The sequence below is a fragment of the Notothenia coriiceps genome, unplaced genomic scaffold (assembly GCF_000735185.1).
Source record: "Notothenia coriiceps isolate Sejong01 unplaced genomic scaffold, NC01 NC01_scaffold00022038, whole genome shotgun sequence".
NCBI classification, from domain to species: Eukaryota; Metazoa; Chordata; class Actinopteri; order Perciformes; family Nototheniidae; genus Notothenia; species Notothenia coriiceps.
The window spans coordinates 8658-30118 of NW_011354739.1; the positions used below are offsets into that span (position 1 = coordinate 8658).

The 21461-nt window shown below is 41.2% G+C and overlaps 1 protein-coding gene across 1 annotated transcript; it reads left to right on the top strand.

The window, feature by feature from the left end:
- The first annotated feature begins 617 nt into the window (after positions 1-617).
- Positions 618-21121, top strand: LOC104953640 (microtubule-associated protein 2-like). Its single transcript, XM_010780612.1, has 12 exons — positions 618-1035; positions 2138-4275; positions 4321-5251; positions 5375-5590; positions 6049-6174; positions 7132-7193; positions 8747-8888; positions 9440-9496; positions 9825-10117; positions 18198-18279; positions 18720-18832; positions 19320-21121. The coding sequence occupies exons 1-12, from the start codon at positions 759-761 to the stop codon at positions 19539-19541; spliced, it is 4659 nt and encodes a 1552-aa protein (XP_010778914.1). The 5' UTR covers positions 618-758; the 3' UTR covers positions 19542-21121.
- Positions 21122-21461: the final 340 nt, after the last annotated feature.

Sequence of the window (21461 nt, forward strand, 5' to 3'; positions counted from 1 at the left end):
ACACAAGACATTACAATGATTATGTATACATTTAAAAAAAATAGCATAATTGTACTACCCCAGCCTCCCCAACATATTATAATCACCGTTGACAAAAATCTTGTAGTGTGTTTTACTTAAAGTTATAATATGTAGAAACGTCTGGGTGCAAAGCAACTGAACAGAATATTTGTTACATTCAGAACGCAGCATACTCAAAATGTGCAAAGCTGCACACCCTTATCCACCATTAAACAGTAAACAAATCTGGTCTGCGCAATGTCCTGAAATTTGAGGCATTTTAATTGCCTGTAATGGACTGCAGCTCCTCAAGGTTGCATTTTCTTAAGAGCCAGGGATTTCAGAAGTGCTCTGAACAGAAGTGCCTCTACAAGAGCGCAATTTTAGACCTTGAAATATTACGACGATATTTTCATTTTCCAACCTCAGTTGTCAATATGGTAGATATTATACAGATATTAAGAAATACATGTCTGCATGCCTTTAACCAAAGACTATCTTCTTAGTTTCCTTACTGGGTACAATAAGCCCCAAATGTATAAAAGCAAACAAACAGAATAAAAAACTACTTGCACACAACTCTGTACTATTTGTGTAACGTACCTACAGTATATGTGTGAGCAGACATACACTTTAGTTCACCTTTTCATAGAGATGAAAGTGTCCAATCATAAGTTGTGTTCTCACATAACCCAAGTCTGTGTTGCCTGTAGTCTAAATGTGTCCCCCTTTTACCCTGTTTTGGAGAAGAAGAGACCATGGAGGCTCTTACAGCTGAATACGAGGAGGAGGTGGAAGATGAGGAGGAAGAGGAGGAGAGTGCAGCCGAGTCCGAAGCAGCTCTTGATGAGCAGCAGTGGAGCGGGGAAGAGCCTGAGCTGGACAGCCCCCAAGCTGAGCCTTTAGAGCAGGCAGAGGCCATAGACGAGGCCCAGGATCTAGACCTGGAGCCGGGAGAAGCAGCTAGTGCTGCTACAGACAGTTCTGTGGACAGAGATGAGGAGGAAGCAGGGGGGTGGGAGAGCCCTGAGACAGGTGTGTCCTGCCCTCTGCTCTCCCTTTCTGCATGTTACTGCATTGTCCAATGTATAGAAATGCCAGATGTGTCAAAAGGAACATATAAGCACATAACATAAGCATTATAATTCAAGTGGAATGGCAAGTTACCCTCCCCGCACTACTCTCTGGCTGCAAGGCAACACAGGCTTGTTGGTGAAAAGAGTCACATTATTTTAACCTATGCTTTAACTTTTCCCTATTGTGAGCTATTTCTGCGCTTTGATATGATTTTTCCTTGCTGTTGTTTTTGGGGCCGGCCATTTTGTATTGGTATGATCAAGTGAAGTGTTGCTGAATGTAACAGTGCTCTTTTTTCACCGGCTATAAGCCTTTAGGTTTCTTGTTGTGTTTACACGTGGCTTGGTGCTGGTATGCCAGTGCTATGCACTTTTTGTAACCATGAATCATACTTCCTAAACCTGGGTCATTCATATTATTATCATGATCCTGTGCACATCATATGCAGGGGATTTCATGGTTGGCTGTTTCGTGTTAAGTGTGATAGAGTTTCATCAAATGCCTTATCATATCAGCGTTTGTTTGTTTTTGGCACTGTTAGTGACATTGTATGGCATTTCTCTGTCATTCACTAACAAGGTTCTTCTCTATTTGGGTGTACTGATATATGAGTCATTTTTAAGATGAAAAATGTAATCGATATCAATATATTTATAACTATGTGATATATTTGAATTCGTGAAAATCGCATTCTGTGGTAGCCATTGTAGAACGAATGACAGAAATGTTGTACTTCTTTCATTTGATGTTTTGAAGACTTGCATGAATATCCATCCCATTAATTGTTCCCCATAAATCAGCCTCACAGTTTCCTCATGCCGGTTCCGTAACATGCCATGCCATATTATCATCCATCTGTGACTTGGTGGACCCCATAAACTCGCCGTACTTCTTCAGCGATGGCCGTATCATTGTGCTGTAAGTTTCTGAGGAGAGCTTTGCCTGTTTCTGTGGTAACGGCTTTCCTAGTCACTGGCTTAATAAATATCTCACTTAAAGCATGCCAAAGCTTTGTTATTATCTGTTGATAAAAACAGCAAACTTACAGATGTTCTTTCAGCTTTAAAGATGGACTCAGACAAGCAGGGAAGCGAGAAAAGTGGTTCCATGAGCCCGGACAGCATTGGGTCGGAGAAACGTCCAGAGGAGTCTTTTGAGCCCCAGATGCAAGGGTTCTTTGCTGGGGAACGAGTTGTACCAGAGAGTCCCACCATGGATATGCCATCCTTTGTACCTCCAAATGTTCAAAACCAAGCCAAAGAATCTGCCAGCTCACTCACACTTCAGCCTACATATGGCGAGCCAATCACAGTGTCAGAGAAACAGCCATCAGTGGAAGTGGTGGAGATCATCAGCATCGGTGCTTCCTCAGATTTCTCATCACTGGGAGACAAAAGTCAGGTAGAAGTCTCAACGAGGGACTCTGCAGACAGATCTGGCATGTCAGCATATTTTGAAACATCAACTGTGGAGGTTGAGGAGTCTTCCCAATGTAAGGCAGAGGGTTATTACGAACTGAGCAGATCTGGTGAAGAGAAGAGTGCAGTTGACGACAGGCCCCCGGAGATCAGCTACAGCACACTAGCTGAAGCTCAGGATAAACCGGAAACTAAGGAAAGTACATCAGAAGACAGTAGATTGTTCATAGTTCCCGACAAGAGTAATGAATGCAGGCTTTCCCCTGGTAAACTGGCCTTAGAGCAGAGGAGTTACTCACTTAACATTACCATTGGAGCAACTGATCCGAGCGGCCGGGGCAAACCTAGGAACTTCTCTCCACTGGCCACAGATATCATGTCCTACACTAGTGGAAGTCTAGATGAGGCAGCAGACTACCTCCCAGTCACTACACCCTCTGTGGATAAGCCTCCACCCTTGCCTCCACTGATATTGGAAACTGCGGCTTCCATCACTTCAGATTCTTCATCTCCTCCAAGGACCACAGAACCAGTTTCAGTACCCAGCCCTGAACTGGAGTCCCCAGAATCACCACAGTCCCTTAAGAGCAACTTTAAAAATGGCGCTGTCATGTCGCAAGACTTGCCTGAGATGCTGGATCTCGCTGGTACCCGTTCCCGGCTGGCATCAGAAAACACTGAACCAGATATCACCAGGAGAAAGTCAATTCAAGCTGATTTTCAAGCCTTTGCAGATGATCCACTAGCAAGCATGGTTTCAGGAGAACTAAGTCCTAGTGCCAGAAAGAGTGAAAGCCAGCTAGAAGAAATGGGCTATTGTGTGTTCAGTGAATACTCAGGTCCAATGCCATCACCTGCAGATATGTTCGGCCCTACAAGCGTTTCTGCACAGGCTTTCACCCACTCTGACCTTGAGGAAAAAGTGGCTGCGCAAGCTAGGAAGTTAGCAGTCAGAGACACGTCTATGGAGGACATAGGGATGGCTGATGTCACTAAAGAGAAAGACCACAAGCAAGTAGAAAGAAAACATTCTGCTGAAGAAAAGGGAAAAGAGGTTGCAGATGAACAATCCAAACAATATGTAAGCGACACACCACCGGCTCAGCCAAGTGAGTCCTTTGTGACACCAACAGTCACTGTTACTTTAGAAGAAGGCGGGAGGGCGGGGAGTGAGACCGGACGACAAGCCAGTGGCGAGGGCTCAGCCTCAGAAACCGAGATTGCAGACTATGAGAGGCAGATACGTAAATTAGAAATGGAGGACAGGCCCCTTAGTATGGAGGAGGAAAGGGAACTGCAGGAACTTCGAGAGAAAGTAAAGCTGGTCCACCAGGAAGCCTATGAGGAAGTGGATGCAGAAGATGTGTACCAGCTGACTGGCGTGGCAAAGGACCGGATTGCTAGGCCTGTAAAAACATCACCTGCTTCGTCTGTTGATAGCAACATTGATGATGACAAGCTGCTCTCTCCAGTGCTTTCACCATCAAAACTTAAACAGAGAGAAGTGTATGGGTCCCCTAAAAGAACGGCTTCACCTGTGTTAGGAATAAACAAAGAGAAAGAGGAGTCAGAAAGAAAAACGAGGCAAGAGCAAGAAAAGGAAGCTGCGGAGAAGAAAATGAAAGAAGAGAAAGATGAAGCAGATAGGATAATCAGGGAAGAGGCTGAAAGGAAAGAGAAGGAAATTAAAGAGAGAGAAGAAAGGGAAAGGAAAGACAAAGAAGAGGCAGAGAGGATACTGAGGGAAGAAAAAGAAAGGAAGGAGAAAGAACAGAGAGAACAGGAGATAAAAGAAATAGAAGAAAGAGAGAATAAAGAAAGAGAAGAGAGGAAAAAGATGGAGGAAGAGAGACAAAGGAAAGAGAAAGAGGAGAGAGAGAAAAAAGAAATAATGGAGAAGGAATTGAAAGACAAGATAGAGAAGGAAAAGATAGAGAAGGAACTGAAAGAGAAGGAACTTAAAGAAAGGGAATTGAAAGACAAGATAGAGAAGGAATTGAAAGAGAAGGAAGAGAAGGAAAAGATAGAGAAGGAACTTAAAGGGAAGGAAGAGAAGGAAAAGATAGAGGAGGAACTTAAAGAAAGGGAAGAAAAAGAAAAGATAGGGAAGGAACTGAAAGAGAAGGAAGAGAAGGAAAAGATAGAGAAGGAACTGAGAGAGAAGGAAGAGAAGGAAAAGATAGAGAAGGAACTGAAAGAGAAGGAAGAGAAAGAGAATAAAGAAAAGGAACTGAAAGACAAGGAAGAGAGAGAGAAAATGGTAGCAATGGACACGCCTGATGATATATCAAGACAACCAGAGGTGCAAGCAGCCAAGCAGAATGTGGCAGTAGAAGCAGTGGATGCTAAAAAGGGGCACAAGGAAGAGGAAATAGAGAAAGTAGCCGCAGGATCAGCAGTGGCAAAGGAGATCCCAGAGACTCGTGCTGCCATCGAATCAGTGGTCACAGTTGAAGATGATTTCATCACTGTGGTCCAGACCATCGACGAAGCAGATGAGCCGGGACACAACGTTCGTTTCTCTGGTCCACCTGAAACAGGAGCCTCAGAGGAAGAGGAAGAGTCTGTGGAGTTGGCCCAAGAAGCTGACCTGGAGGCGGCAAGTCTAGAGGAAGTAGTAGATGTTCCTGAGACCCCTGCCTTCCCTCTGAAAGAGGCTCAAAGCATTGACACCGATGGACCCACAGAAAGTTATGATAGAGATGAAACCACAATTGACGACTCCATCTTGGACAGCTCCTGGATTGACACACAAGGTGAGATCTCTTTGATGGTTTGTCTGTTCAAAGTGTACTTTTTCCTCCTTTGCTCTTCTGCTTCCAATAAAAACACATTAATACTGTCTTGTATTTCCCATGTCCTTCTTTGCTACACCACAGATGATGATGATAAGAGTATGGCGACAGAACAGTTTGAGCCTTTGCCTAAGTCAAGTGCAGACAAAAAGGAGAAGCAGACACAACAGAAAAAGGCGGAGAAACAGCCGGTCAAACCAAAGGCCGGACGGGCTAAAGGCCGAATCTCTACACCAGAACGCAAGCTTGTCCGCAAAGAACATATCTTCGTGCCGAGAGAAGACAACAAGAAGAAAAAAGGTTCTCACAATTTTTCATTCCTTTTGAATTCTTGAACTTTACAGATGAACAAGTATTTATTTATAAACATTGATATAAAATTCGTATTTGATACTTGCTGCTCGAAATCTGCAGGGATTGTTATACAATGAATATTTGTATTTAGTCTGCTTCTTGCTCCTGTCTGTGTAAAGCCAGACATCATGTGCCTTAATAGTGTTTTCTGCTGTAAATCCAAAAGAACACAGCATCTTTGACTGTATTGCTTCACTATACAAATACACACAATTGCACTCCTATAATAACTCACTGACAGTGATTTGAGTCAACTGTTTTTAGTATAGTCCAACAAATGTGTTAGCTAACTTTTTTTGAATGGGGAAATCTTATTCTGTAGAATTACATACTTTATGTTTAAGCCTCTATCTATGCTTATGATTCTCTCTCTGCTTTTGTCAATGCCTCGATTCCTCTGGTAGCTGTGATAAGGACCGAGTTTACAAAAAAAATGCAGACACACAGTCAATCGCCATCCAAGAGAAATGTGATGAAACCAGCCGCCCGCCAGACCCAGCATCACTCCTGTCCAAGAAGGAGACCCACAGGTGACACATTGCCTTGGTCTGTCAAAAGATTAAAAAAAAGGTGGCACGATAGACACCAGTTTCCATCCAGCTTCATTTGGATCACGGCATCCATTTTGTCTTGTTTGTTACTTGGTTTGCTTTGTCCTGTTTCTTGTTTTTCATAATAAAAAAGTACTGCCATACATGTTTTTATTTGCCTTCATTTGTGTTGTGCTCATCCTTGATGTTCTTTAAAGGGCATGATGTCCTGCAGTTAAAAGTTTGGGATTTGAGGATTCACTAAACTCTTTCCAAGTTCTCGTCTACATCACTACTGCAAGGTCAGCAAAAGCAAGATGTTCCGCTGATGTTAAGCTACTCAAAGGCATTTTTCCCTACTGTTAACATTGCCTGCCCTCTGTTTATATGTTCTTGGTGAGCTTTTACATTATTATACTTATACTTTATATACATATTTCAAATAATTTTAACTCAAATGTCTGTTAACTTACTGGTCTCTTTAAGCTTTACATTACAGCTTTTTTCAACCTATCGTTGCCAGGCTACTAGTAATCCATGGTTTTGTTCTATGGACCTTATGTTGGAGACCGTCCCAGAGGCAGGGTGCTCTTCATTTTCCCCGACGGGCTGGATTCTGTGTCACTGGTGATGAGGGCTCAGTACACTGCTGCATTGCCCCAATTAGATTATTTTCCAGGGTTGCCTTGCATAATACAAAATCCCCCAATCTGTGTGATATCTTGCCAAATCTTTACAGAATAGAGCCCTTAGCAACCTGCTCCCACAGAACATTCGATTTTCATATAGCACACCATGTCAGGTTTGGGAATACAACATTGAGACCCAAATATGCTCTTGTATACAGAATCCTTTAAAGTAGGACATGAAAACGGTTCTCACTTCTCTCTCTTCAGTATATGAAGGTCATAATATCTGTCTGTGTCCAATAATGTTTTGTTTCTGTCTCTTTCTTAGAGGCGCTACCAGACAGTCATCAGCCTCTGAGTGTTGCCAGACAGTCTCGCAACAGAGCATCGGTGAGTAAACTACATTGACCCAACATTGGTGTGAAATCTGACTCCGAAACAACTCAGCGAAATACCACATCGAAGCTTTAAAGACAAACAGCCAGAATCACCAAGCAGGTTTGCAGAAAGGCAATTAAATAAACCTCAATCAGATAGAAACCACACATTCTACTCAACAGCAACAAACAGTACTCTGCATCTTCAATACATCTGTAGACATAAGAATGCTATGCAACAAGAAGTGCTTCTGTATTACAGATTGCTAATAATGCATCATGAAGTCAACAGATTTCAATGTTTACCCCTTTCTTCTAATGTGAAACTAATACACAAGTTGCCTCATGCATCGTTACAGCAGAAACAATTAACAACACATTAATTACGCAGAATAATTATCATCAGAACTGAGACTTATTAAGAACTTATTGCAAATTATCTCTTGTGACTTCCAGGGCAACCTAATCATCTTTTTAGATAAACACCTGCCTGTTTGTACTGTTTAAGCAAGTGCTGTCTCCACTCTGACTATCTTAACCCTAACCCCCGCATGAACAACACTGCATAGCATTTATGCACAAACACCACTGTTTTCTTTTGTGTTTTATGAAAAAATATTTATTTCGTTCTTTGTAAATTCTCTGCTATTGTTGCCTTGCTTAATGGGTTTTGCACAAGTACACAAGGCAGATCCATTTAGAGCTTTTTCTTTTTTACTGAGTGGGTGTCGGATCACCCTGTGACATTTCTCCTGCGGCTATGGTCGTGACTCCATTCTACTCCTCCGCCATGGTAATGACAGTTATTGTGTCTAAAATAAAATAGTATCTGCATTTCTAAAATGTCATGTCATTACTGCATACTGTAAGTGTGTTCTGTCAGTCTGAGCCCATATGTTATTTTACTTCTGGTTTACACATTCTATTTACAGTCTCCCAATACATCTGTTACCATGGTTTGCAGTCTACTTGTTTTTTTGTTTGGCATTTTGATTGTATACATTTAAAAAACAAATGTAACTGGCATGTTCATAATCAATGTGCATGATGTGTTGTGATGAGCTATAATTCAATGTTAAACAGCCATGATCCAATGCTAATATCTCATTCCTCATACCACAATCGGATCTTGTGCACTGATAATGCATGTTTTAGCGCTGTTATTTTCACCACTCTTTTGTCACCTTGTGTTGTATATTTTGATGCCATTCTACTCACCCAACAAGCCTCATCTTTGTACCATCTCAGGGCCATGCCCATCGTTCTCCACTAACAAAGGTCCCCGCCTCCATATCCAGAGTGGCTGCCTCATTAGATAGATCTCGCCCAGCCTCAGCAGAGCCTCACTGCTTCACAGTAATACAGAAACTCATAGCAGAGGTAGGTGAATGGTAGAGCGGAAAGAAAAGACATAAAAACAGATTCATAGTTGGATTAAAAAACACTTCTCTGCGATATTGACCACCTAAACCTATTGTATCCCTATTGATTAAAAACATTAAAAAGAAATAACAGCCTCACTACTCTAAGGATCTACTTTTTGTCCCCCACGTTTGTTTCCTACAGGACGGTGGGTCATGGAGCCCTAAAAAGAGGTCCTCTGTGCCGCGGCATGCCCCCATTCTGAGTCACCGTGCACACCTTGAACACGAGGAGAGCTCCACCTCCATCACCAGCTCCGGCTCCTTGGCTCCTCGCAGACCCACATGTAGGCTGCAGATCCTCTAATCAGCTTTCTAAACGATGTCTCGGTATTTAGGTGGTATTAGATTAAACCAACAGCAACATGTATCAGCCTTCAGTAAAGCCACAACAAATGGATTCTACCAGTATAAAAGTAGTTTCTTTTAATCAATGCTGATTATTATTTGTGTAGTTTCTTGCATTTGACTAAAGAGAGCTCTAGTCTGCCAAAAACTCTCAGTACCTCCATATGTCTCTTTGGGCTTCTTTCTGATAATCTATGCTGCTGTGCTCAAAACTAATTTAGGTGGCTTGTGTAGGATCTACTCTCCTAGAAATGAATAGGAAAATAAGTCTTTAAGTATTCAATAACATTCTGTAGCAGTATTCTCCAGTTCTCTCAAGTGCCTTTTAACCATTCTCTATGTCACAGTGATTTTTTGTTATGTTCTATTTACTACTTACCGTATTACAGGTCAAGGTGAAAGAATTGGAGCATGCAACACTCTCCTTTTCTTCTTTATTTCTCACCCTCAGCCTCCACTTAACTACACTTTTCCTTTCCTGCTCCTGTAGCGTTTCAAACCGAGATGAGGGCGGAGCACAGGACAGGACGAGCCCCTAGCATGACAGGTAGAAGGGATTCTTAAAACTTCTGACACTATGGTGCTTTATTGCTATGTTTAACCTAAAATAACTAGTGACTTCAATTGTTTATGGTTAAAATATTTGAATCGGAGACCTGCATTTAGTATTTTCCAGTGTCATTCTGTATATCTGGTAGTCTGAAAAGTGACTTTCAAAGGCTTAAAGTCATAGCGTCTGACAAACTAATGATTGACTCTTCCCTTCGGTTTTTTTCTCATTTGAAGTTAACATATGTTACCATAGTTTATTCAGTTGTATATACTGCAGCTTTAGCTTTTTCCTTCATCCTTATATTCCTCTCCATCAATTACAGATTCAGTGCGCTCCCGATCAGCTCGCAGTGGCCACTCCACCCCTCGCACCCCCGGCTCCACAGCCATCACCCCAGGAACCCCTCCCAGCTACTCATCGTCCTCAAGGACCCCGCGCTCCCTCAGCCTGATTTCCGGGGAGAGGAAGGTTGCCGTGGTCCGCACCCCACCCAAGTCCCCTGCCACCACGCCCAAACAGCTCCGCATCATCAACCAGCCTGTGCCTGACTTCAAGAACATCAAGTCCAAGGTTGGCTCCACAGAGAACATCAAGTACCAGCCCAAAGGAGGACAGGTGACGCTCTTCTCCCTTACTTCCCACAAAACCTTTAGCTCCTATTTTATTGTATGTGAATTTTCTTTAATCTACGCAATGTTGCAATCCTATTTATACTGGTTATTGCTTCTAAAAAGTATATTTTTGTTGGTACCCATAATAACACATTTGATTTACTACTATATAATCGTGCCGTTTTAAGTAAGATATCTGCAAAGAAACTTGGCGATTATCTTCTACAAGAACTTAACCTTATTCTTCCTTTGAACCTTAAAGCAACAGTGAAGGATTAAGTGGACAATTAAAACAGAAAACACACTTGCCATGACACTTTGGATAAATGGAAAGAAAAAACAGTAGAATATATACCATCGATATGAAACCTAATTTATCTGTAAATGTTCTGATGAAAATTGAATTGCTAGAAGTGTTTATGTCTAAAGTCTTCTGGCTTTTCTTCTGCCTTGAGAAATGTATTTCCCATGGCCCCCTCTCTCCTACCTCTCCACTCTCGTTGTCTTGTTGTATTCTCTTAGTAACCTCTTTCCACTGTTATTCCTTCAATCCTGCTGACTAGCCAGTTTTCCACCAAGTTTCCAAGCCAGTAAAATGCTATAAACTCTTTGAAAAGCTCTACTTTGGATAACATCACATTGATATACAACAGGGGGTAGATGGAAGAGATTCAAGTGTGTAGCATTATTTTCTTTCAACCAAATACCCCATGTCTCCATGCTGTCCATGTTGCTCTGTGTGTGATGGATCTACACAAGAGTAGGCAGTTGTCTTAGAAAGCAAATATAATTAAAAAATGTTGATGCTGTGAGGTTGAAATAGCCTCTTCCTTTCTGCCTCTCTGCTCTCCTGTGATCCAAATGTGCCCAACGCAGCTTTGACATCATTCAGAAAAAAATCCAAATATATTCCAAATAAGGTATTGCCATCCACGGATCAGTAAGTTCCTGAGGATAACAAATGAGGTGGAGATTTTAGAAGGATTTCACCACAAAATGTAATATGTTGTAAAGTCTTGAGGAAAATAACAGGCCTTTAGGATTCAAATATGTACCTGTACAGGACAGGAGGCCCCACATTTAAATAAAAAAGAAAGTGACCTGGCTTTGACATCTCAGTGAGCAGTATTGATCCCTTTGATTCCCCCCCTTGAGCTCTGGGAACTGAGAACAACACTTCAGCTACTGTAACAGAAATCTGCACTTCAAATCCTGTTTTCACCATGGCTGCACTTATTCTGCATTCACAGGGTTCACCCCAAAGTTTGACAACTATCGTGTTTCAGTATGAAATACAGACTCAGCGCTGTAACACGAAGAACAGTGAAAAAACTGCAGTTTGTCAGTAGCCATCAGCTCTTACAAGCCTTCACTGATGACCTGATTAGGAGTCTAAGCGTTTGCCTGACATCTTTATGACTTGCCAGTTCTCTGCGCCTCTCTGTGCAGCCAGCCACAAAACAGGGAGGGATCATGCTCCAAAAGCCTTCCTGTCATCTGCAGGAGAAACGGCCTGACTAGAGCTTTTGTGCAAGCATGCGTTCTGGTTCATAATCAGTTACTATGCAATATGGCTTGCAGTATTGTTCCTAGCATGCAAGTATTTTTTGCAGTGAAGGCTTGTGGTAAAATAAGGATGCAGGCTGTGAAGACAGGGCGACGGCTCACCACATAAACTTTTATTCTCACATTTCTGATGTGATTATGTGGTGTAATGCAGCTAAAAGTTGTCATATCGTGCAATATTAAGTATTTGTAAGAGGTTGCCTTGCATATGTAGTCCAAGTTCAATTTTAGCTTTTGTCAATGGCTGTGGTGGGCCAATTCTCGAGGGGAGATTTTATTATGTGTGCTTGTCTTTACCTGCAATTACGTCCCTTCCTTTTTTTAAATCTCTTTTCTGCAACACAGGGTGTTATGTAAGAATATGACCTCTTCATGAGATACATGCAGCACTTTATCCAATTATTTAAACATTTCTTACGTCATAGGTCACGATTTCCACAACAAATCCTATCTTTAAGTTAATTATTTAGCTTCTAATGGATTTAAAAGGTAGTACCGTACTTCTTATACATTTGCACTTCTCTTCTGGAGCCAAGACAGGCACAGGTAGCAATTGGCTGGTAAAAGTAGCTCAGCATAAATCCATATCCATATCCATATCCATCATTTAATCTCCAAATTAATTATAATTTGCTTCTCTAACTTCTGGATGTGTAAATTAGCAACAGTAATATTGCCTTATTAACAGTTGGCACTTCAATATGTTTCTTGTTAAACCATGAAATTGTAATGTTTGTATTTCAATGAGGGGTATTTTTCTGGCTGCAGTTGTTACCTAATGTTGTGTTTTGTCTAGAATACATTTGATGCCTTTACTCACAGCACCACAGTGTGTGTGTGTGTGTTCACATGTGTGTGTCACCCCTGGGTGGCAGTAGGTGTCTCCTGTCAGACACAAAATGATGTTGGCAGCTTTCGTCTAAGCACAGGGGTGACTGCCTGGTCAGAGCGGTCATCCTGAGTGTCTCCAGACAAAACCAAACTCAGCTGTTTGTGACAAAAGCACCTCGGAGCGGAATGATAAGTTACTAACTTAACTTGAAGATATGAACAGAGGATATTTCTCAAGTTATATAATGACCATTTTAGCTCCCTGCGGGTTACCAAGCCATGCTACACTTCAGAGAGATGATGCACTCAAGTTCATGAAGTCTTTTTATGTAATGAACCAAAAAATTCAGCTTTTTTGTTTTACTTATCTGCTGCAGCTAACAGACATGAGTAGTTCATGTAGAGTTCTCTGCACTGAAGCCCCTGGATGAATTATGTAAGGATGGCGGGATGGGAGTGTACTTTGCTTTTTCTCGACAGCAGAACATTTGAAAGGTAATGGTGACATGTAAGATCATCTTAGAGCTTCCTGCACACACAGTTAGAAAGTCGGAATAAATAAGCTGATGATACTGCTGTATTACTCTCAATTTACCCGGCTGTCCTGAACCTACGACTGAAATATTACTGAAAATATCCTCTGTCGTATATTGCTGTTGTTGTCCAGGACGCTTGCGCAAGACATGCACCTGTGTTTTCAGCTCAGTTACAAAAAGGTTCCTAGTACTCTGCTAAGTTGTGATTGGCCTTTACTAGCTTAGGCATGGTAGAATCCTTTCCAGCCATAGTGGACTTTTAAAACTGATTTATTCTGACAGCAGGATACTCCTCTCCTGACCTTCATTAGTGCCTTGTAGTTCTGTGGTCAAAGTAGTTCAGATCCCCCCCTACCCTTGGCAGGCCTCTGCCCAGCCACTGCCCAGTCTCTGACCTCTTCGTTTACTGTCCTCATAGAAACACACGGAACTAAATATCCTCACAGAGGCCAAACACAGGGTCTCGTGGATCTGGAAGTCAGTGCTGCGCATCGTCTCCCTCACTCTGTGCCTATCAGCAGCGCACAGTGTGACCTGGACAAAAGACCTGCTGGTACACCTGAGCACTGTTAATTATGACACTGCATGTTTGATAGAGTGTGCCACTAAATAATTAATAACCTAATTTAATTTTAAACCTTATCACTTAATAGAGTTAATACATTTTATAAAGAATGATTGGTTGATTAAGTGTGCAAATGTAATAAGGCTTAATAAAGCCAAAGTAATTTACAAATGAATAATTCTGTTCATTTAGCTTTTGCTAAATTAATTGATATTTGATTTTAAAAAAATATTTAAATGAAGTCCAGCACCTTGGGATTGCTGTGAGCAATGAAAGGTGCTTTATAAATCAAATTTATTATTATTATTATTATTATTATTATTAACTCACACAGCAGCAGCTGTTTGGACAGTTGTTATATCATATAGTCATCTGTGGTGGATCGTGCCTCCACACATGACTCTATCATGTGTGTTAAACATCATTATTTGTAGGTTCCTACATCTTTGAATTCAAGAAATTGTCTATAAATAAAATGCTTATTACTTTTAATTGTTTCAGCATGCAACAAACTGTACATTTGAATATGATAGTCAGCCCCATAAGAAGAGGTATGTTTAAAAGTATTTCATTTTGCAAAACCGTACTTCTACATTTTAATTGATGAACAATTGTATTAATTAATTAATGCACTTAAAGTATATGTGATAGAATTAGGAAAGTCTGCATTTCCACGCTAAAGACTTAACTTAACCATGATGGGAACACAATGATAATCACATTTTCTGGTTCACTTCCTCATGGGGCACAAGTTTCTTAGAAAGTTTGAGTTTGAAGAAATTCTACAAATATATTCTGCAAAGTGAAGCAGGAGACTGTTGTAAACAAACTAAGATTGAAAGGCTTTTTTTATTGTATCAAAATTCTAGTCAGCAACAGAGGACATTCCTCTTTTTATATAAATGTTTTGTTTGTCCTTCTGAAGTATTTCTTCCAGTGGCGGTATGATAAGCATTCATTCCCCTTCACGATGTAAGAGGCCCATACTATCTCTGTATTTCTCCATAGAGTCATATTTTAAACAAGAAGCCGGACCTCACTCACATAGAGACACAATGCAGCTCCAAGGATAATCTGAAGCTCTCTCCCCGTGGAGGCAATGTATGTACCATTATGTCTATCTAGTGGTTTTCCCCCTCTTGATCCCTCAAAGTTTGAAGACTATGATTTCATTCTGAATTGTTCCCACAGTATATTTCTGTCCTACTAAGAGACATGCAGCACATTGCCTTGTTGGGCTTTGCAGATCTGGATACAGTGCTAGGTCCTCTATCATAGTACCTTAGTTTGTCTCTTCCCTGCACACACCTATATTTCCACTACTGTTTAAGTCTTCTGATGTTATATGTAGTTCATTGTCTCACTGTTCACACTTAGCATGTTGTTAAACCAAAGTGACTTTTAAAGCTTAGTGTCACCATTTTATTTATTAAGTGTTATACTCTCCTGAAATACACATGGGCAGCCAAAAAAAACGTAGCAGCTGGTTTGACAGCATCTGATTTTAGCCATCTTCTTGCTGTGAGAGCCATAAAGCCCAAAATAAACCAACTGTCTGGCACCAAAGATGCCTTACTGTTAAAGAAAGCCAGCTGACCAAAACCTGCTGGCAAATGTCTGTTGCCCTCAATGCCCTCAGCAAGTCACTTACCATCCAACAAAAGTGGCTTTTAATTGGAGCGGGTTCAATGGCATATTTTTAGCTGTGGTTAGTTTCCTGTGTAATCCTTTAATACTATATATCTTGTGTAATGTCTCTTGTTTGGTAGTTAGTTGTCACTGTCTTGGTGCTGCTATCTAGGATGTTCCCAGAGACTAGAAGTTGGTCTACCACTAAGTGAAATGCGTTAGAAATGTTAGCTTTTGCTTTCCATGGTAATGGCTTTGATTTTACTTTTCTTCATGGCAAATGTTGGATTCTGGATGTCGTCCAAATTTGATTTTGGTTTGCCCACCATTCTTCACATATTTTACCTTGCTTCCAACTTAAAATGTGTCCCACAGTTTACAGCAACAAAAATAGCTACACATTTGAGAGAGAGATCTGTACTCTAATTGAATACTTTTGTTTTTTAATCGTAAAGTGTTATACTATAATTTCAAAGCATTTTAAAGTCTTCCTTTGGTCCACTCAAGTTTATCTCCTCATGGTCTCTTCTCCTCCTGTAGAGCTCTTTAGTGCTCTGTGCACAACATGTATCGAATACGTATGTGGTGTGTAAGTCTTGTTCCCACTGCTTTAATTGTGCTGCGGGATAAATGTATTCATCGTTAGTGTTATGTACTGTACCAACTCTGCTGTGTCTGCATCTCACTCTTGCTTTCTCTCGTTGCAGTAAGAGGTATTACCAATGCAGCACTCCCATATTTTATCATACTCGCCCCCTCAATTAATCATTTAAATATTTACTGGTTCATATGGAATCTACTTGAGTCTGAACAGAGGATCTGCACAAAATATCAACCTCACTCAAGCTCTGTAATAAATTTGTCTTAGTCACAATAGCCCTTATTTGCCATTATATGGAATCCAGTGTTTTGAAGGAGGTAAGATTGTTTTCTGAAGGTGGGCCGGGATTAAAGAGGATCCTCCTTAGGAGTAATAGGTCATATCCAGAAACGAATAATACAAAAACCAGGCTGATATGAAGCTCATCCTGGGTTGTGAGATGAATCTAATTGGCCTCTTAGCTTAGAGCCATGGTATCTATCGAAGCTGTTTGTCCAGAGCAAAAGTGGAACCTCCAGGTTGAATATCAATGCCTCAGTTACACTTAGACAAACTCGGATGTCTAGAACAGAATATTTAAACAAGAGACATGAATAAAATGAAGTGCCAGAAAGCCCAAGCCTTCTCTCACCTCACTCCTCGCCTCCGCCTGCAGGTTCTCATCCCCAATGTTAAACTGGACTATAGCCATGTTCAGTCTAGGTGTGGGTCCTTGGACAGGCGGGGCTACTCTGCAAGAGGTGGAAAAGTGAGTCCTGTTCCGCAAGTCCATTGTCTCAGTGTTCATGTCAGATTCCTCTGTTGTGTTGTGTTTGTCAGTGGTTCATTATGTTGTCAAAGGAAACACGTGCCACCTTTTTATATGGATGTCTAATCAGCGTTGAAGGTCAATTTAATCAATTGAAGCAGTCAATTCCTCAGTGTGTGCTATATTGACAGAGGCCCAGGGTATCAGCAGGAAGAGAAACTACAAATCCCAGCTGAAGGAGGACATAAGTTATTTCTTACCTGCGTCTTCATAACTGTCACTTTAAATGACAGCGCTACATGCAGGGAAGAACAACAGAATGACAGCTGAAAACTCAGCTTCCTCTCTCAATATAGCAAACACTGAGGATATTAAAGTTGTAATCAACCTTTATCGTCAACAGTGATTGGAAATAAATATCAAAGGTGGAATTTCCCTTTTAGTCCCTCACTCATTGGACCAGCAGTGCAGGTGCTGTTTACCTATCAACATCATTCTCCAGAAGTGATTTGTGTCCAGTGAACAATTGGAATTTTAACAGCTGGATGTCTCCTCCCCCAGCACTTGATTACATTCAGGACAATAAGATAATTTTCCTTCTGAAATAACACCAACAAGAATGGGTGGAGGCACCCCTTCAAGGCTTACAAAAAAAACCCACAAACACCTTTTATTCATAATATACTAACACTAGTTTAACTAATTATAAATGCCATCACTGTAGTTGATGGATTTCATTAAGATACCATCGCTGAAGGGATGAGCCAACCTGCAGTTGACACAAACCTCACGTCATCTCTGATGCTGCATTTCTGTGTTAAGCCTGTGTAAGGGACTCGTGGTAGATGAACAGCCTATTGTGGACTTTGTGCTCACGTTGTTGTGCTTTCCTATTGTGATCAACAATCTGCATCAGTACAAGTGAGACACTTTTGCTGTCATTTCTTTCTTCTCAGGCTCTGCGAGCAAGGAGACTAAAATCATTGGTTACAAAAGACATCAACTATATTGTTGACTTGAAAGTAATAGCTGACCACAGGCAGGTTGCAGTTAATAACCTCTGGACGTGGTGTATCTCTTCCTGTTCTTTCTGCTGTTTCTAAAGTGTTTTATCTCTGCTCCTTCAGCCGGTTCACTCCTTAGATATCCCTCTGTAGTTTTCTCTTCAGGTCCCAAGGATGTGTCCCATAGATACATATCCTTACCCCCCCTGCCTGTGGCCATTTTGAACTGTTCTCTACTGCCTTACTCACTGTTGTCCCTTATTGACAGGTTTTCTGATTAACAAATGTATCTCAAGAAGACAGTTACAGCACATTGTATTCTATCTTGGTTTGGTTGGTTTAACAAACATCTTTTTTCTGCACGGCAGAACACAGTACTTTGATTTAACCGTGGTCTTATGTTCTCGTGCTTCCATGATTATGTTTTCTGATAATTACATGGAATTAGATCGCTGTGTTGTAATGTGAATCCGATGTGAAATATTACAGAAAAGGGAAGATACTATTTTGATCTTCTATGAGAGAACCTTTTAATCTCAGTGGGAGTCTATGACCTCGTTGTGCACTGTAAGCTCTGACCTTCTCCTGACTTTGCTTCTTCAAGGTGATGATACAGAACAAGAAGATAGATCTGAGCCACGTGACCTCCAAGTGTGGCTCACTAGACAACATCCATCATCGGCCAGGTAACCCTTGAAAAACTGATTTTTAATGAATGAAAAAGTGGTAAATGGAGTCAGATAATGTCTACAGAAACTATTTAAGTCCTTAATGTTGGAAAGAATAACATTACTTTTGAATGAACACTGCAGACCTATATTTAATACAATCCAGAAAAGATTTAGGAGCACTATCAGCATGGATTCCGAATGACACTGTGTGCCCACAGCTCCATCTGCTGGTCTCTTTGGGTCTTTCCATTTGATATCCTTTATGCACTGCTTGCTCTTTCATGACATCATTAGGCATGTACTTATCAAATGGCGTTTGTTTCAACATATCAAAGTTTTGTACAAGCAAACTCTCCAACCACCTAGACTTTTCTTTCACCTTGAACTTTGGAACCTTAGTCAATATCTCATGCCAATACTCTGTAAGGATTTGACCCTTCTTTTCTTCTCCCAAGGGGGCGGTCATGTGCGTATAGAGACAGTGAAGTTGGACTTCAAAGACAAAGCCCAATCCAAGGTGGGTTCCCTGGATAATACTCAACACACTCCTGGTGGAACCCGTCTCCCGGTGAGTGTCAGCTTCATAATCCAATCAATGATTTAAAGGAAATGAATTATTTGAGAGATTGTGGTGCTCTCCACGTCTAGATATAGCCTGCCATGTAACTGATGCGTGATGCATAGGCATTACAGTTGCCTTAAGTGGATTAAGTATGCATATAACATATATATATGTAAAGAATGTGCTTCACAGCCAATTTTGAAAAATGTTTTCCTCATCTGCATGTGAAAGCAGCCGCAGACGTGTAGTATACAATGCCATCAATACATAATGTTGCGGTCAGTTAAGCTCTGAAGGCAACACTGTATACAAGCTAAACCCTCTGAGTAAAGTCTGGAACAGAAGGGCGTAGTTCTCTAAAGTTAGCCTTTGGAGTAGTGCTACTTATTGAACCTGACTCACAGAGACTCACACACATAATAATAATTCTACACAAATTTTATATTTCTTCCTTCCCATCCACATCTCATATCACACCACCCGCCTCTGTTAGATTGAGAGCCAGAAGCTGATGTTTCGCGACCAAGCCAAGGCCAGGGTGGACCACGGTGCTGACATCGTGGTCCGGTCGCCGGACCTGTCGGGCGTGGTGTCCCCGCAGCGCCCCCGGGACAGCCAGCTCTCGTCCTCTGGCAGCCTCAACGTGCTGGAGTCTCCGCAGTTAGCCACGCTGGCTGAGGACGTCACTGCGGCTCTGGCCAAGCAGGGTCTGTGAACACTGGGTCTCTGGATCCCTGCTCTGCAACCCGGGCATCTCCATCACGATCCCTAGAAACTTTTCTGCCCACTCCTGCCACCCTGAAGCCAACTTCAGCTAAACGACAGCCTCTAAACATCTCAACTTCAACATCCATCACTCAACTTTAAGTAGAGACTCGAATTAGGAGCTTCTGTACTTTGGTCTTCTTTATTTCACAAATATTTGCTGTTTCTGATTCATTAGGTTGGCCTCTCTCTTTTTGAATGATGTTGCATAGAATAGTTCAGTCTGAGCACTGGTCCTACATTAAGTGGGCGGACCAGGTCTTTTGCTTTACTGGTCCTGGATCAGTGTTTTTAAGAAGCTACAGCCTTTTTTTTCTACATTAAATAAGAAGTAATGTGGCCAGCACACCATGCAGCACGCGTCGTTCTCGCTCAGTTCACGTGCATGGACGCCAAACCCCCTAACAAGCCAAGCATCCTTACTGCAAGTCATTCTTGTCCACCAATATATATATAATATTTAACAAATATATATAGAAAAATGTATAAAAATCAAAGGTCTTTGCCATCCACCTGTCCTAAAACATTTGAAAAGGAAGTGACAATATGGCTATAAAATGAACCTGTAAAATCGCATTACTGCAAGAACTAGGTCATGTTATGACAAGCATGTATTGATTCTAATATGAAAAGAGGCTATTTTGTAACCAAAAAAATGATTTTAGTAAGTTATTTGCTCAATTATTGGATAAAGATTAAACAAGTTCATGTTTTGTAGTTATTAGTTGTTTACGGTGTAATGCTTGGTGACGATGTTGGACAGCTGGTTTGGTGTTACTGAGGAATACATCTCAGTCCTGTTGAACAGCATCACACACTTGTACCTGCTCAGTAGTTAAATATAGGTGCCTGTTTATACATCAGAATATTGCTAAACTCTGGAGCTTAATCCGCTTTCGACAGCTAAAATGATTAGCTGCAGATGTTGAGCTTGCGTGAATGAACAGTACAGACATTTATACGCAGGCTGAGGTTGCACCATGAGGACGTTCTGTTGTCTGGGTAACGGAGGCTGACGCTACAAATGCGACCTGAGACTGAGCAGAAGTTGAAGCCACTCTGAAATCTGTCTGTGTGTGCGCGTTTGGTGCAGATCCCATGCCGTTTTACGACGTACGCTAATGTATCTGGATGTTTTGTTGCAATACTGTATGTGAGAGATGAAAGTGGAAGAAAAAATATTTTGAAAATGTAAAAGACAATTCATGGAGAAAGATAAAGCGACCGGGGGAACTCGTATCGTGTTACATCTGTTAGGATAAAAGTGTTTGGGTGATCTAGTTTCTTTTTTTAGACACCATTTGTGGTATATCCTGCCTCCTGCCTAATATCTGCCCTCACCTGCGACTGTTTGTTTGCTTCTGTGTTTTTTCTGCATACCCCATCTCTGTGTGCTCCCTCCCCACCTCCTGCTCCACCCTACAGCAACTGTAAATGTATTTAAAAGGTCAAGTAGATGTACGCAGTTTTTCTCTTGTTGATATGACACCAATTACAATAATTAATGACAATAAAAAGGAGAAAGAGTGATACAGGAGTACTGTTTTCTTTGTAATGTTTCAGTGAAGTTTGAAATTACTCTTATTTCCTTTTCTGTGGAAGATTAGAAGATCGATACCTCTCTTGGCAGCAAAACTGCTGCGTCCTTGCTCCGTCGAAAGGTGATACAAAATCTGCCTAGCAACACCCTTAAGGCTCACTCAACACTCATTCATTAGTTAACCTTCAACGACTAAAAGTGAAATGAATGTTCTATGCTAATCCACTATTAGCTGTAGCTTCATTTCTGACAGACAGACCTAAGAGTTGTATCAATCTTTTTATCTAACTCTAGTCAAACTATTCTTTACACATGCATCTGCATCTAGTC